General features: G+C 41.4%; 1 protein-coding gene across 5 annotated transcripts in view; it reads right to left on the bottom strand.

Moving 5' to 3' along the window:
* The window catches only part of stim2b (stromal interaction molecule 2b), a 48,731-nt gene that overhangs the window by 8,259 nt on the left and 23,577 nt on the right, over positions 1-16,895 (bottom strand). For 4 of the 5 annotated variants that reach the window (XM_030431379.1, XM_030431377.1, XM_030431376.1 and 1 more), the window contains exons 3-5: positions 3,271-3,382; positions 1,562-1,673; positions 15-130 (exon numbers count right to left, since the gene is read on the bottom strand). In XM_030431379.1, coding sequence (XP_030287239.1) covers positions 15-130; positions 1,562-1,673; positions 3,271-3,382 — 340 coding nt within the window. Of the gene's footprint in view, positions 1-14; positions 131-1,561; positions 1,674-3,270; positions 3,383-3,492; positions 3,544-16,895 lie in introns of those variants that run through there. The other variant, XM_030431380.1, reaches the window with a different exon arrangement.

Raw genomic sequence — 16,895 nt, 5'->3', positions numbered from 1 at the left:
CAGTGCATACTTACGGAGAGGAGGCCCGAACAGCACTGCGTCTAGCGCCTTTAGGTTTAGTTTTTGTTTATGCCGCTGGTCTAATATCTTTAACTGCATTGACATAAACGACGGTTCATTTGCAGCTATTCTGAAATATTAAAAAAAGAAAAACAATCAGTATTCTGCACAGACAGATTTGAAGTATTTCAGTGTCCCTTATTTGTCTTTGTGTAGATGGTTCAGTGTTTGTCTGTGTTGATGACTCCTTTAAAATATAAGAAAATGTGCATGCAGTCAAGTAAAAGACTTTCTGCTGCTTGCAATCTGTAATTACACCACTAGATGCCACTAAATTCCACACACTGAACTGATCCCGCCTTAACTTTAACCAATCAGTTTACCAACATTGTTAGGATTTTCTATCAAAACAGCTTTCACATTTGATATTTTAAAAGGCGCAGCAAACATTTGAAACATGTTGCATACATCTCAAAAGCAGTGGAGGACTAAAGAAAGTGTCCTCTGCTGCTGAATGTGGAATATAGATTGAAGAAAAGGAAAAACAATGATTTTTGAGTGAACTTTTAAACTCCTTTTCCTGTATTCTTTCTGTACACAAAAAATATATATATCCAAGGCCAAGTACCTTAAAGTCAAACGTAAAAGTGTGTCTACAGTTCACACCCCTGGCTACTGTGTTATGGTGCTCCAGAGGTCAAAAACAGACATCAAATTCTACAGAAACAAGATGATGGACTGAATCTCGACTGCCTTTGGCCTAAATATATCAGTGTTGGTCCTAAAAGCCACTTATCAGTCAGAAGTATAAGAAGTATGTAGTAAGTAAGAAGCATGGGAGTATGGCTGCAGGTGGGAGGCACGAACACGAGATGATTCTCATGTGCCCCCTCTGACCTTTGTGACACCTCCATCTCCTCGTTTGTCCTCCCTCCCACATACCACCACCATCTTAAAGGGCTCAGACAACATGGCAGCCTGTGGAAACTGAACTCCTCGCTCTGACATCACTTTATGAGTCAGCAACCCCATCTGCCCCGTGGCGTAACATGAAACCCCTCAATAACCTCCCCCCCCCCCCCTCCCCTCTGTCTGCTCATGCCATACTTGCAGTTTGCAGCGACTCAGATTCCACAAGTATCCGACGTCTGAGTTTCTTCCGTAATGTTGGCATTCCGCTGACTTTGTTAAATTCTTCATCTTTACTGTGCCAGTCAGAGGTTTTTTGGTACATTTTGTGTGTTTTCAAATGATTCACCATCACATCATCTGAATTCAGAAAGCATCTATAGATTATGATGGTGGCTGCACTTAAGATCAGTTGACAAAAGCTTTTATGGGCTTGAAAATAAAAACACCTTTTCGACACTGAAGTGAAGGATTTCCCCCCGTGTTACCTTTCATGACCAGCAGTGGGCAGCATTAAACAGAGTAATGAAATCTAAAGGTGCCTTTGGGTTTCTAACAAAGACCATCATAGTGTTACTGTTCTGAAACACACTCCACTGCTCACCAGAAGCTAAACAAAACATCTGGCACCGCTCCTCTGAGTCACACTAACCGAGGTAAGGTGTTCCCTGTGACCCGGAAGTCCCGAAAGTTCTTCTCGTACTGCGGCAGCTCCACCGACTCCTTCAGCCACTGAACTGTGTCCTCCGTGGTCCAGTTGTGGACTGGATGAAGACAGAGGGGAAGATGGAGCGATTGAACGTTTAACCGATGCCTTTAGCCCGAGCAACTTAAACAAAGACTATTTGGTTCATAGGTTTCATTTAACTTCTGTATTACAACATTTGCGAGCAAAAGTCTTATCAAACGGGGGTCTGAGGTCAGATTTGTGTCAGTTTTGTATTTTCTTCTAAACAGTGGAGCTGGAGTAAATAGAATAAAATGGAAATAATAAATAACTAGACTTATTTACAGTTAATATTCTAAATCCAGCACTTGAGTATGAGCCATTAACAATGATATAAATCTGATTAAATAAACATTATGCATATTATTAAGTGAGAAAACAAGTATGAAAAGTTAAAGATTCAAGGGTTTTTACAACATCTGTGGTCATGGCTGCTAACTGGCAGTGGCCCCGCACTGCAAAACCTAAACCAAACTCTACAGTAGGATGTTTATTTTCTACAGAGTGAGTATTTAGTTCAGCTGCTGAGGAAGCACGAGCTCACATTAAAAACTTGTTCCCTAACCACTTAGCTCTGCACGTATTTTCAGAGTCATAAACAAACACATGCATGTATGAGCTGAGGATGACAGATTGAGGTTGTTTGTTTGAAGACAATCACAGCAAGAAAAAAGGACTTTGGGTCAAATTTTGTCCGTTTGAAATTCAAATAAGTAAAATTCTGAGCAGGAGGGAAGAATATCTTCCCTTGAGATGCTTACTAACTGAATTAATTATAGTTAAAACTACTCAGAATCATGATGGGTTCCTTGAAAATACTTCTTAAATTAGTTCTGTTTACTTCTACATAATCCTGCAGAGGAAATGAGAGTCCACACTTCATTCTTTGTAAATATGTCCTTGGGTGTACATCCTTAAAGCAGCTCCCAGAATCCCACTCGAGCTTTCTGAGAATTACAGTAGAAAGTCACAAGGATTCCCCAGAAGGAAAAGCTGCTGGTTACTCATTATGTGTCATGTGATTTGGTGTATTTATATAGTGAAGTGTGTCTTTATTCAGATGACAGATGTAAAGAAACACCTCGCTCTTGTTGGATTTTCCCCTGTATGACCGCTGAGAATTGTGAATAGCAGCTCTCTAGAGGGGATTTCATACTTAACTGTCACCTAACCCCACCGTGACATCACTGTGACCATACTGGCCAAAGGGCTGAAGCTAGGGAGGATATCCTAAGTGGATGTGACTGAGAATGCGAGGACACATTGAGGTAGCGACTTGTCAATCACAAAGTAGCCATGGCCTAAATAATACACTGCTTTAACATCTATTTTACTCTGAAAGTGAACATAATTAACACAATTCACATCATGCTCAGTTAAACTAGTGTTTGAGTCCATGAACTGATTAGGGGTTTGTTTAGTGAGTTACTGAGCTCATCAGCATAAATACAATGTAACTTGTTTTTGCAACCAGTGGACTTGCCAACTTTCTTTTGAAGTTATCTCTGTTGCATCACCAGTGTTTTATTTAGCCTCCATCTCTTATTCTATACGACTTGAATGATTTGATATAGGGCAGTAAATGGTGTTCGTGCCAGCACCCACCGGGGCCAGAGAGCGCTGACTTCGTTTACCTTCAGAGGTCTTCCAGCCCTTCCACAGCTCCTCCACTGTGATGTGCTGGTCCTCACGGTGCAGGTTGCTGTGTTTGTTGGTTTGCTGCTGCTTCATGTCTTCTATTATGAACTAGGAAGTAAAGAGAGACAAAAGTGAGTTTCTCAGAGGGCTCACAAAAACATGTCTTAAAATGTCTTAAAATTTGTGTTTTAACCAATGAGTCAGGGGGAGATACACACGGCTGAGGCTTGTCTGTGTATGTCCATGTGTGGTTTTGACAGAGAGAGCTGGCTTTGCCTAAAAGTCTGGCTTTGGACCCGTCTCTCCCTCACACACACACTTTCTTTTTCGCTCTCCTTTTTTCCTTTTAGGGACTTTGAAAAGAGACACTTCCACCTGTGTGTGTGTGTGTGTGTGTGTGTGTGTGTGTGTGAGAGAGATTTGGGTTTCCGGCTGTCCTCGTTTGGTAGCTCAGAGCTCAACGCCCCTGCAGAGAAAACCCACCAAAGGATTGCCAACACTCCAGCAGGCATAAACAACAACAATGAAAAGGGCCATGGCTGACGACCAAACACCTCAAAGCATTCAGCTTGTAGCACCGTGTGTGTGTGTGTGTGTGTGTGTGTGTGTGTGGCCTTGGCATTGACTAAAAACTTAACTCTTACCACCCACCTGGTTTAGATAACTAATTAGCCTTTGATATTACTGCGGTTAAGTGTTCAGCAAGTGCCAAAGGGTGATTGCCTCAGTTGTATTAGCCATGTTAAATAGACTTAAAAGCTAAAGATTACTGTGCAAATTTAACAACCAACTTTAAGCTATCCCATGCAAATTGACAATAAGTAGTTGAATGCACACTTCAAGCAAAGATTAAGCTGTTGGCCTTTGGCTTTACATGTATTTCAGTAACATTCCTGCTTTGATGTGATGTGCTTATACCTTTACAACAGGTAAGAGAATACCCTTTACCTGTTTTAAAGTTAGTTAATTAGGAACAGTTTTAACATTAATTAAGTTAGTATAATGAATTTTAGCTTTAGTTTTAGTCATTTTCAGCAACAGACTAAATTTGAACATAAAGAGTTCAAGCATTTATTATATTGTTAGTCGGAAACATTTTACTGTATGATGTACTCAGACTGTTTTTAAGACATGTTGTTGCATTTTAAATTGGCCATTATGACTGAAAAGATAATTGACTTTATCAATACCTGTATTACATGTTCACATTCCTGTCACTTTTCATTGGAGTAGCAGGCCGTGAGTGTATGCGCTAAATATGTAGCTGTAGCCAGAGCCTTTTTAAAAATGTATATTCTGTACAGATTTAAACCGGTCAGTGAAGTTTCAAGGTGCTGGTAGGTGTTTTTGTTAACTTTGGCGTAAGATAGACTAGCCATTTCCTCTTAATTCCAATCTTCATGCTAAGCTAGGCTAATGCTTCTTTGTTCCAGCTCCTTAACACGCAGGAATGACTGGTATGCATCATTCTTATCTAACTCACAACAAGAAAGCAAGTAAACACAAGTCTAAAGCCACTTATCTGGATACTTCCGTGTTGGAAGCCTAAATTATTGGCATAATAAATCTAAAGCTTAAAAATGTCCGACCTGTGTATAAAGTAAATAAACTCATCCCAAGCTACACTTATAAGGTACGCTGAGGTTGCATGAAATGATTTAATATAATTAAATGACGTCTACATCGTAAGCCTCCTGGACGAAGAAGTTCTGCAGCTCGATGCTGTTAATTGTCGCTCAGGGACACATAAAGAGAAGATTAGCTGGTAGAACCACAGAGGAGTAAAAAGTCTCTGAGTTTTCAGGATGAGGTGTGATCAGTGGGGAGTAAAATGTGCTGTCTGTTAGGATGCACTGTGTTCATGTCAGCAGCAAACAAAAAAAGGTGTTACTAAAACTCAGAGCCTTTGACTCTGGAGTACGAAACTGCTGTCAGAGGAAGATTTCATCAGCTACACAGAGACTACCATATAAACTGTAGCAGCAGCAGAGGCTGTTTGTACATTTCACACCATCAATAAATCACAAAAGTTAAAGATCAAGGAGTTTCACATCTGACTTGAGACAGATCCCAACGCAGCCGAGAACCGTCATGTGCCTGCACTAAAGATGGAGGTTATCATCAATGCTCCACTGCAACAATTCCCTTTGAAATAATCCTAAAAGGATTCAAAGATGGCGTCTTGAACAGCTGTACTGATCGTGGACATCCATGTAGCTGTGGGCATCATTTATTAAGATCCACCAGCACTTTCACACACTTTTCACCCAGGTCTGAAGGAGTGCTGTGAGCTTGACATTGAGTATATAATGGCAGTCTGGTGTTGAGAGGCCGCCTGCAACAAGCACTGTACGCAATTTTTCCTGTCACAGAAAGAAATCTCCCTCTGTGATCAGGAAATGGTTTGAATATGTCGCCTGTGAGATTCACTCCTGCACTCACTCATGTACATTCTAATGGCACACTGAAGAGACGGAAAGCGATGACACTTAAGTTGTCAGAGTCAAGAGAAAATGGTGCGCCCGATGCTTTGTGAACGCAATATCTGGCGTATCTCTTATTGATGGAATCATTGGCACTGAAGCACAGTAATGGACAAGGTTGAAAATGTGTGTCTTAGCTCTGTGCATATATGTGTAGTAAGAAAGAGTGAATGACACCCATGTTTCGAGATTTCTTCACGCCTTCACTTGGATGAATCTGATCTCCAGGCTGTGGTGTGAGGGTGCGCCAACTGGTGATGCAAAGTGCCTTTTATCTGGAGTCCGATTCAACACTCACACGCAAACGGGGTGTGTGACGCACATTTTTAATCACACATTCAACCTGTGTGTGCCAAAGGTAGGTGACGTAGCAATTTATACAAGACCCACATTCTGTTATTCTATACTTATTTATATACGTATTTATTTAACCTGAAAGTCTCATTTCCACTGTAAAAAACTCTGGTCCCTGTGGTGGAAACCCCCAGAGTCTCAATTAACTTCAGGGACATTATTCCCTCTGGACGGGGAGTTATTTGCCAAAAAGCGCACTTTAGAGGTTGCAGCACTAAACCTTTCTGATTGGTCAAGTAATCGCAGCATTTTATTCCAGCCACCATTTGTAAAATCTGCAGTCGCAAACTTGTTTGTTTTTTGTCCACTGTGCTTTGATATAATCCACCCAATAGTTACAGAAATATATTAAGTTGGAAAAATGGTGGATCAAAAAACTGACATCCTCAAAACCACAACACTACATGGCTGGAAAGATAAAGAAGATTAACTATTTCTTTAGCGATCCATTAGACTTAAATCAATGTATCCAGGATACAGGAGGGCTGTAGAAACTGCAGATTTATACTGAACCTTCAATAATCCAATACTAACTCATTAGTTGTTATTGTAGCCTGTGTTCACCTACGTCAAAGGGTCCACATTTGGGTCTGAAAGGCTCATTCAGCACATCAGTAGTGAACAAAATACTTTAAGGAGCCTGAAAACTTTGCCCAGTGTTTTGTTTTTTTTACTTCTTACACAATACAAATGCAAATGAGCTTTCTCACTGACGTAAAGCCAGGAACCAACTAAAGGAACCAACTGTCTGCTGAGTCACTGCAGGGACCACAATGTGTGCAATAGTAGTCCAAACAAATGTCTTGCAAAGCCTTTAATGCTCACTGTACTTTATGAAGAATGAAGTCCTGCTGGCAGGGGATGCAAACTTCGAGGACGTTTGCCAGAGCAGACGAACAAGAATAGGAAAGGACTGATGCATGAATGGACAGATTGAGTCTCTCTTTATGGCCGCAAAACAATCCTCTTTTTTGAAGTCTATAATTGTGAAGTAACCAAACTATTTTCACTTTATCCTCACTGACATTTGTAAAATAACTTCTTTTTACGCTAACGTGTTGATTATCACTTCACCACAAGTTTTCTTGTTAGAAATCCAACAACGTATAACTTACAAATGATCGGTGGTGGAAGAAGTAGTCAGATCTAAGTGACAGTATTATCAAGTACCAAAAGTAAAAGTACTCATCATGTAGTTTTCAGGCGCTGCGTTTTCAGGATCCGTATGGACGGTCGGCCAAAACGATGCAATACGTGTGCGTATTGCATCGTTGTCGTCTGGACGGGGCCTCAATCACAGATAAGGGGCCGTACACACGGGCGAAAACGATCTATTTCTTATCCTTCTTCCTCGTCATCGTTTTAAGAATATTTGCGTCCACACGTATCCACTGAAAACGACTGAAAACGCTGTAGTTCTCATTCCAGGCCTCTAGGTGGCGCTTGACATTCACCGAAAACGGAGAAGTAGACACGGAGCATGCGCATTAAGCTTGCGCGCTGTAAACAAACAGACAGTAGACGGAGAAACCGAACACAACAAGAAGAAGATGAAAATGGCTAGTGCAAGGAAACCAGAATCGTTCATGTGGACCATTAATGAGGTCGAACTGCTGCTGCGGCTCACACTGAACTACAAGGCATGTAAGTTGCAAGAAAGGCTCAATATCTTCTGCGGCACGAACACAAGCATGTAGTCCGCCATTGTTGTTGTTGTTATGGGACGTCGCGGGGTGGGGCGATGGCGTCAACGTTTTGGAAAGTATGCGGATTCGCCGTCCACATGAAAACTGGAGGGCTGCGTTTTCGGATTTCTCCACCCTGAAACCCGTTTTCAAAAAATTGCATTTTCAGGCGCTGCGTTTTCAGGATCCGTATGGACGGTCGGCCAAAACGATGCAATACGTGTGCGTTTTCGGAAAAAAAACGTTATATATATATATATATATATATATATATATATATCGTACTCCACTACATTTATTTAACTTAAGCTTCTTTTACTATTACCAAAGAAATATTTTAACATGATATTGTTACTTTTTCTCAATAATTAATTTTAGGGTACTTTCACAACACTATTAGCAATTAAGGAGACCAATATTTTTCACCAACATATTATATATTTGCAGTAAGAATACAAATCTTAGTGACAAAACTGACCTCAGTATTTACATTTTCTGCTACTTATTAATGGGAACAATGCTGATTATTGCTTTTTAATCATGGGGCTGAAAATCAGTATATCCCTACATTCTACTAGAGATGCACCGATCAGGTTTTTTGGGACCGATCGCCGAAAGCAGTATCTGCCGATCCCGATATTGCCGATCACCGATCACAGCGTCAAATCTATAAATTCTTCTATATTGTTGTCTTGTGTAACTTTCATATATTTAATTAATGATTCTTCTTACACAACATTGACATTGTATTATTAAGTATAAAAATTAGGAGATGAGAAAGTATCATGAATTGACCACCGTTTTATTGCAGGCTGAGGCAATGTACAACATTTCACACTCTAGAGACCTCTCTTAGAGACAACTTGGACTCAGCTTACATAGAGTAACTGTAGCTTACTAGTGGGAATGCATGCAGTCAGGGTGGGAATTTTGTCCGTTTGGCCTTCACTTTTCTTTTCAGGGGCACCAAGGCCACAAGACAGGGCACAAAGGCCACTGAGTAAAATTTGTTGATTTACCTTTCAGACTGATACCATAACATCCTAATTAAGACATGGATTATGTATTAAAACATTTTTTAATACCAAAATCAAGTTAAAGTTACATTAGAAAGTAGTTTTTGTTAAGTAGGGTTAGGGTGAGGTGAGTTTTGTGACACCTCACTGAATATTAGTGTTATTGAATGTTTCTCCCAATAGAAATTCCCTAAAATTATGGCAAAGCACATTTTTTCCAAACAAAAGATTGTAGAATAACCAGCAGGAGACCACTGATGTGTGGAGTGATTTTGGTGGCACTACACTCTGAATAAAAGTGAAGTTATTGAATATTTTTTATAGTATCTCTTTTCGGTGTTGCACTTTGTAGACGGTCCCTGCGCCCTCGTCTCACAGACGGCTGACCATACAGACCAGAGTTAATGTCCAGCCGCTCGTTTTGATGAAAATACGGTTGTAGCTCGTTGTCTTCCTCACTACGGTAGGAAAGTTCCATCGTTTGTGTTTTAACAAGGTTTCACTTATGAGTTATTGATCCGGGAAGTTCGAATCTGTGAATATATTTCCAACTTTACCAAACTAAATCCTACCACATAAGTCAGTTACGTATCATGTCAAAACCGGCTGCGCTCGCTCGCTGTGCTGTAGGTTTCGTACTTCTGTTCTGAGACGCTGCTGCTGTTTGAGAGGCTTTCACGTGAGATCATCGATGTGATGAGGCTCCACCTGCGCGAACCGCGGACTCACTGAAGTTACTGTGAGAGACTACTGTGCACTCAGGTGGCTGTAATTCAAGGCAAGCTCGCTACGCTGACCGGGCCAGGGGCACAGAGGCCACTGTGGCCGTATGATGAGATTTTATTTCACGCTGCATCAGCAAAGTGGGGGGCATGGCCGCCGTGAAATTCCCACCCTGCATGCAGTCAATGCACTGTCTCTATATTAAAACGTCATCTGATCGGCCTGATTTGATCTATTTTGAGAACTCCAATCAAAACCGATAGGGGCATTATCGGCCGATTGTGATCGGTTGCCGATCGATCAGTGCATCTCTACATTCTAACACTGATTCAATTAAAATGTCACACTTCTCTAAGAAAAAATACTGCCCTGAAAAGACTACAAAGAGGCTCTTAATTAAGAGTAATCAGATGTACTTGGTTGGTTCATCTTATTATGAAACCTGCTGGCGGAGCAGCTTTGCATGTGGTCAAAAGGCAGCTTTGTGGTGTTTTATGGAGTCATATAAAATATGTGGTGAGCCGCACACATAAAGATAGGTCTTTGTGTGGGAGCCTTGCAGCTACTGTGGTTAGGTCGTGCGATAGTTGTGATAATTACGGCCTATTGAAATGTCAAAAGAGAAGAAATTCCGGCAAGAAAAAAATAAATAAAGTGGTCTTAAATTGTGTTGACGCTTTGAATTGACAGTAAACACTAAAAATACAGTGCTGGCCTCTTGTACGAGCCTGGAGATTAATATTCTACATGGACACAGACAGAGGCCGAGCACAGACGGGGTATGACACATCGTCAGACACAGGCAGCAGCAAACAAAGACATATTTGTTCCAATCAGATTCCAGACTGGGTGGATGCTGGCTCCAATCGAGAGCCACTGCTCTCTCTCCGTCCACACCGCCTGTCTACAACTGTTAATATGATTTACTAAAAGCTCATCATGTTCACATATTATCTCAACACTGATCAAATCTTTGGGTAATGTGAAACTACAGGAAGAGATTATGAGACTGATTAGTTATTATTAATGTGTTTAAAGTTTGGGACAAAACGTTTGCTGTACTTGGATCTAAATTTATGAAGTGCAAGAACAATTGATTTATCACACATGACAGCTGGGCAGTCTCCATCGTGAAGCCGTCACTCGCATCTTAAAATCTTCCTCGTGCATCTTGAGTTTTCAGACGGAGTTCAGTGAGGCCTGTTACTCTGCACAAGATCAAAGTGGGTGTCTCTGCGTAACAAGGCGCTCTGTTATCAGACATTTTAAATTATGTTTCCTGGCTTTTGTTACATAAGCTTGTGTTTTATTAGATTATCCTCTGAGCAGCAGAGGCCTGTCCTTGTAGACTTAAGAGGGTCTAATTGACTTAAATCTATTCAAGTAAAGAAGTTTGAATCCATTTTTTGCAGCTTTTGCATCACAGTGGTGGAATATTAATAAAATATGTATACTAAAAAAAACTGCTCGTCACAATTTCTCTTGTCCAACCAATAGTGGAAAACCCAAACACTCTAGATTACTATCGCAATTTACAAAGAAAAGAACCAAAACAAGAATCAAAATAGGTGATAGGCTAATCGATTAATCGAGAAGAAAATATTGAAGGAAAATCAAGTTTAAAATAACCGAGTACCAAAGTCTATTTCGAGCAAATGCTAAATTCAACAAATGTGTCACCAAACACATCACCACACTTAGATTATATACAAGATAAAAAACATCAATTGCTTTGCTTTAGATGCGTCTGGAGAGAGCCTGGCAGTATCAGCCCGGCCTAATCTCGATGCTTCAATAATCACCCCCTAGCGTCAGTTCCATACACAGATAACTGAGTGACATCAATCTTCAAATATTGAAAAACGAGCAATCGACTGCATTCCTGAAAATGTTGAGCACATTGCTTGATATCAGTAGTTTTAGGAAAAGAAAGTATGCTTTTGAACCGAGCCTTTAATGTCTCATGGTCATTAATAAAAAATCTCACCTAATGGTTCCCTCTAGCAAATTCCCAGACGAGTAAACAAACACCTCCTTGAACCCTCTGAGGTCTCTACTTTCTACAGACACACCCTAAATACCCTCCTCAAGTTTCTTCTGTTTGTGCCCAACAAGCCTGAACACAAAGTGAGTCATATATACAGGATGCTTGCACACATCTAGAACTCACATGCTGGCCTAATTTTTCCACCAATTTGCTATTCATGGCCTGTCAAGAACTAATAAAGTCCACACAGAAGCGGCACCATCCTCCCCTGCTGTGACGCGGGTTGGGGTTCTTGCAATTTCAAAGTGATGCAACGCGATCCAGCTGAGCGTCTTCTTGGCAGGCAGGGCAGCACGCAGCCAAAACGCCCCGGGGAGACGACGTGCACCTGCCGTCCCCGGCGACTGTGCTCAGCAACAGACCCCCGGACGTCAGTCAAAACACCCTGACGACGCCCGGACTCACGGAGTAATCAGAGACTGGGTTGTGTTTCACTGGATTACATTCCTAATAAAATTCTTCCACAGTGGTCAAATTACAGACTGTAAAAAAAGTGATTACTTTTGATTTTGAGACTATTTATACACATCATCGAGAGGCCTTCAGGGGTAGAAAATCACTTCCTGGGAGATTTCTGGGCACGGATTATAAATACACACAACTTCAAACATCAGATAATCATGAGAGTGAACAGCAATGCTGGTGAAACTGCCAAAATCGACCTTTTCCCCTCATCACGCCAACTGATTCTGACAAAAATCCAGCTGTCTGCTTCACTACAGAGCTATTTGTGTTCGGCAGCGACTCCGAACTTCAACTTCAAAAGCCACCTCCTTCTCTGATCGGCATCCTGACTGATAACAGAATACAGTAGCTGTGCAAGGAATGGAGAAACTTGTTGTTGGTCTCGCCACTTCCTTGTTTGCTCTCCCCACCTCACCACTCCACTGTCAATACTGTGTGTGTGAGAACATATGTTTATAGGTGCAGACGTTTTCTTAGCACGCTATATCATGTCACTGGAATGACGAATGCAACTTATGACAACAACTCAGCGACCTTTAAATCATCTGTGTGTGCTGACGTAACCTGATTGTTGTTAAGTGACAGGGGAATTTTAAAAACATTGCAGTGCTACCAGGTAACTCACAAGTTAATGATGGGGCTAATTTCTACTCAGTGACAGTGGTGGATAAAGTCCTCAGATCTTTTAATGAAGTAAAAGCAGAAATACCATAGTTTGACAATATTCCATTACAAGTAAAGATTCAAGTCTTTATTGCTGTTGTGCAAAACAAAGAAACACAAACCTGGGCTGTGTAGTCCAAAGTATAAGACAATGGTAATAAGATATAGAATAAAGTAGCACTGAAGAAGATAAAAAATTAAAATTATTTCAAAGAAGAAAATAGGCAGAAAGAATTAAAAATGTCCGAGTATCAGCAAAAAGTACCAAAAGAAACTAAATCAAGCTTTTGTGTTCTGAGCAGATGGGACTACAAGGGGACAAGGATAAGTGGACTATGTGTCTATAACATCGATGCTTGGTGCTCACACTCACTCAGAGTTGCTGGACAGTGTTTCCCAGATGTCAAACTTTTGATGAAAATGCTGACACTATCATCACCATCTATTTGCTGCTACTTACATTCGCCCTAATGCAGATTCAAAGGATATTTGTTTATAAATAACTGTACATATGATACATATGATATATGATATATATGGTACAAATAACCTTGTATCCTGTAAGTAAGAAGTGCAAGGGCTGTTTTCCCCTGTTCCCAACTTGCAATCCACTTAAATTCAGTACTTAAAACCACTACTGGTGATGACTTGGGCTCAAGGGGGTTGTAATAGTGCAACATCCAAATTTCTGGTCCATGCATTGCTTGTCATGATAAATTACCCGCAATCAAAATACCAAAAATAAGCGTGAAGCTTCTCAGCTTGCAGCCAAAATTCCTGAGGAAGTTGAGTACACGTGCGTAAGGTCAACCCTCGACTCTGAAACAATGTAGAAAAGACGGCACCTCCATCTGAAGGCTGCATGAACAAAGACAAACTGAAATGATTTTGTTTGTCTGCCTGGGCCTTTTGCTTTGCTGCTGCAGCTCCATGAATACATGGACAAATGTATGCAGCCTCGAATCAAGCAGCAGATAAAGTATTAAGTGAAAGTCATGCTCACAGTATCACGTGGTGAAAGAAGAGCCGAGACCTTTACGGCTGCAACGTATTCTGCTGTTTATTTCCTTGATTATTCTATCGCACTTAATGGCTTTCATCAAACAGGATGAGGACGAGACAAGGACGAGAAAAAAAAGCAAATTTGTTTTTCTGCGCTTGGGCTTAAAAAACTTGTGTTTATGATCCACAAATTATATCGGATAAACAGAAATGCCTCCAAGAACATCAATCAGATCAAAGCTGCCTTCAAAGACATTTTTGGAATATTATTTTGAGCAGAATATACACACATTTTACCCAAACCGGTAAACATCAGCCAAAAGCTGCTGACACCATCAATCACCACTAATGTCATCTTTACCAGCAGCATAAGAATCTCTGAAATGCATGTCATGAAAAACTGGATATCCCGGTCACAGCTATGACATTACAGATATGAACATCCTCGTAAATTTGTCTCAGTCATCCTCTCAAACTTTTGGATAAAAGTACCTGCGTGTGTGTAAGAGTGTGTGAGTGTGAGTGTGCGTGTGCGTGTGCGTGTTGGGGAGAAATAAGAGAAGGAAAAGAAGCAGGAAGTGCCAGTGAGATCTTTGTTGGCTCAGTGTAAGGTTTCAGCCAGGTGGCAAAGCGGGCGACGAGGTGACGGCCCCACACTCGTCACCGTCCCTCATAACCGCATCACTCTTTTCAAGTCATCGTTGCCTGGAAGAGACTGACATTGTACTGGAAATGGACAGGATATATCGGGTCCAGAGAGACTCAACATTTGCTTGTCAATGTTAACAATGACAACCTGGAACATCCTTCTTCATATTGAAGTCTCTTTCCTGATACCAAAATCATCTTCTCAAGAGATTAATGTTGAATAGTAGGCATTTCCCAGTCATCTGTCGCTGTGATTTTTCTGCCAGATAAAACAATCTAATAGCCTTTAAACAATTAGTTAATCTAAATCTGCAAAGTTACCAAATGAATCAAATAAATGTAGTGGAGAGGAAGTATAAAGTAGCTGTATTCAAAATGGCTGCACAGTTTCTATGTTTTTTCTTCATGCAGAAACCGACCGACATCTTTTCACTTTCACATAAAATCCACCTGTTTAGGACCACTCCTGGTCATGTGACTCCCTCCTTCATAAAACTGATAGACAGCCACTAATTTGGTGATAGGAGCATCCATCATGTTAATGAAACCCTGCTCTGCCCGCCACCGGAGCCCAGAGAAGAAGCTTGAAAATCCTGAGTAATGAGCTGCGGCCAAAAACAACTTTGCCTTTCTGCTGGAGAGAAACAGACACGACTAGCGGCCCTTATAAAGACAAAGGGGAGAAAAAGGGCAGGGGGCAACACGTAACATGCGCGATACAGTACAGCATCAGTGGTACATGCACGGACACACATGGCCGTGGGCCAGTTCCAACAGCCCTCAGGGGTCTGAGATGTGGTGCATCCAGCTCCTTACCGAGGGGCCACCGCAGGGCCGAGGGGGTATAACGGTTTCTCACACCAGCACTTCTCAGCCAGTTAAAAATGACTCCAGCCAACACACACACACACAGAATGTGACCATGGCCCCCGAGTGGTTTCTTTCTAATCGTAAGAGGTCGTTGATTACCAAGAGAAACAGAGGGCATGGCAGGTCAGAGTGCTCCCAGGTGACAGCTCTGCCCCTCTGGTCACTCACAGAAGCCTGTACCACCTGACTACAGACCACCACACACACACACACACACACACACACACACACACACACACACACACACACACACATACACACACACACCTTTAAGTTAAATGTCTTGAGTTTGACTGAAAGGACTCAAATAGAGGATAAAACTTTTATGTCTGTGAAAGCACCACTAAAGATGTGTGACATCCGTGTGTCTCCCTCCTCTGACCTTAAAGGAGTCATCACCTGTTTTTTTACATATCCAGTCCCTCTTGGATCGCTTTGGATCAATTCTTAAAACTTATTAGAATTTTTAATTTTTTTTTTAAATCAAACATAGAGCTTGTTCTGCCTCTTTTATACCGCGACTTTCTCACGCGAGATTATGCGCGAGGTTTTGACCGGTCCGGATGTGCATTGTATTAATATGTAATGAGGCGCGCGTTGATTGGCCGCTTGGAGAATCGGGGGCTAGCCTGCATGCACAGAGACTCCAAAACATAAACAGCCCCCTGTCATGGCGCACACACTAAATGACGAACCTTATGGAATTCAGGCATTTATGTACGAGCCAGAGTCGGAACCCGAACGGGAGAGTGAAGAGGCAGAGACGGTGGAGGAGACACGTTTACAGCAGGACGTCTCTGAATGGTAAATTCTTTTTTTTTCCTTCTTACTTTTCACACTCGTGTTTTACATGTAAGACCTGAGTTTTAATGCTGGCTGTCACAATGTATGGCGTGAAAATGACAGAGAAATACGCAGATCCGGCGTGCTCACTCAGAAAGTCTGGCTGAGGACGGCTGTGAGCCGATGCTTATGCGAGCTTATGCAAGTAGCCTCCTGTGGTAACGTCACCACAGGAGCAGAGTCAAAATCTCGTGCTTTAGGAATGCGCACCCTTGTGCGTTATTCCTGTTCGGAAAAAGAGACAAAGCGAAAAAAATGAGCCACTTTCAAACTCCAGCTTTTCAGGCAAGTTTCAACTGAGGTCCAACACCAATATGCATGTTTTAACAAGAGAAATTGCGATTTCCGGGTGATGACTCCTTTAAAAGCTAAGAATTACAAATTGTTTGACTACTGGGATAACTAAAGAGCCTGACCCACCGCCACAAGCTGTTAACTCACTGTTAGCTTTGTAAACTATACATTTATTTTTATGTGGCGTTCTACTTTCGGAGCTGAAAGGGAAGTATTCTTGTGTCAACACATGAGTCACTTATGAGCAGTTTGGTTTAGTTATCCTAATGATCTACAAAGAAGTGGATTTTTGCTGAGGTGGTGACATAGATGGACGTCTAATATCCACAACAGAACCAATCAAATTCACAAGTTTTTAAACTCAACAATTGTAAGGGTTTTGCTCCTGTTTACACCTCATCTTAAAATGTCATGAGCCAAATTACTGTCTCTGTGTAGGTCTTGCAAAGCAATTAGGCCTAAAGGTTTGGTTTTTTGCCCCAGTGGTTCTCAACCTTCTTGCTTGTGACCCCTCGAAATGAGGAAATG

The sequence above is a fragment of the Sparus aurata genome, chromosome 10 (assembly GCF_900880675.1).
Source record: "Sparus aurata chromosome 10, fSpaAur1.1, whole genome shotgun sequence".
Taxonomy (NCBI): domain Eukaryota; kingdom Metazoa; phylum Chordata; class Actinopteri; order Spariformes; family Sparidae; genus Sparus; species Sparus aurata.
Note: the sequence above shows the minus strand (reverse complement) of the source record. Positions and strands in the feature narration are given on the sequence as shown.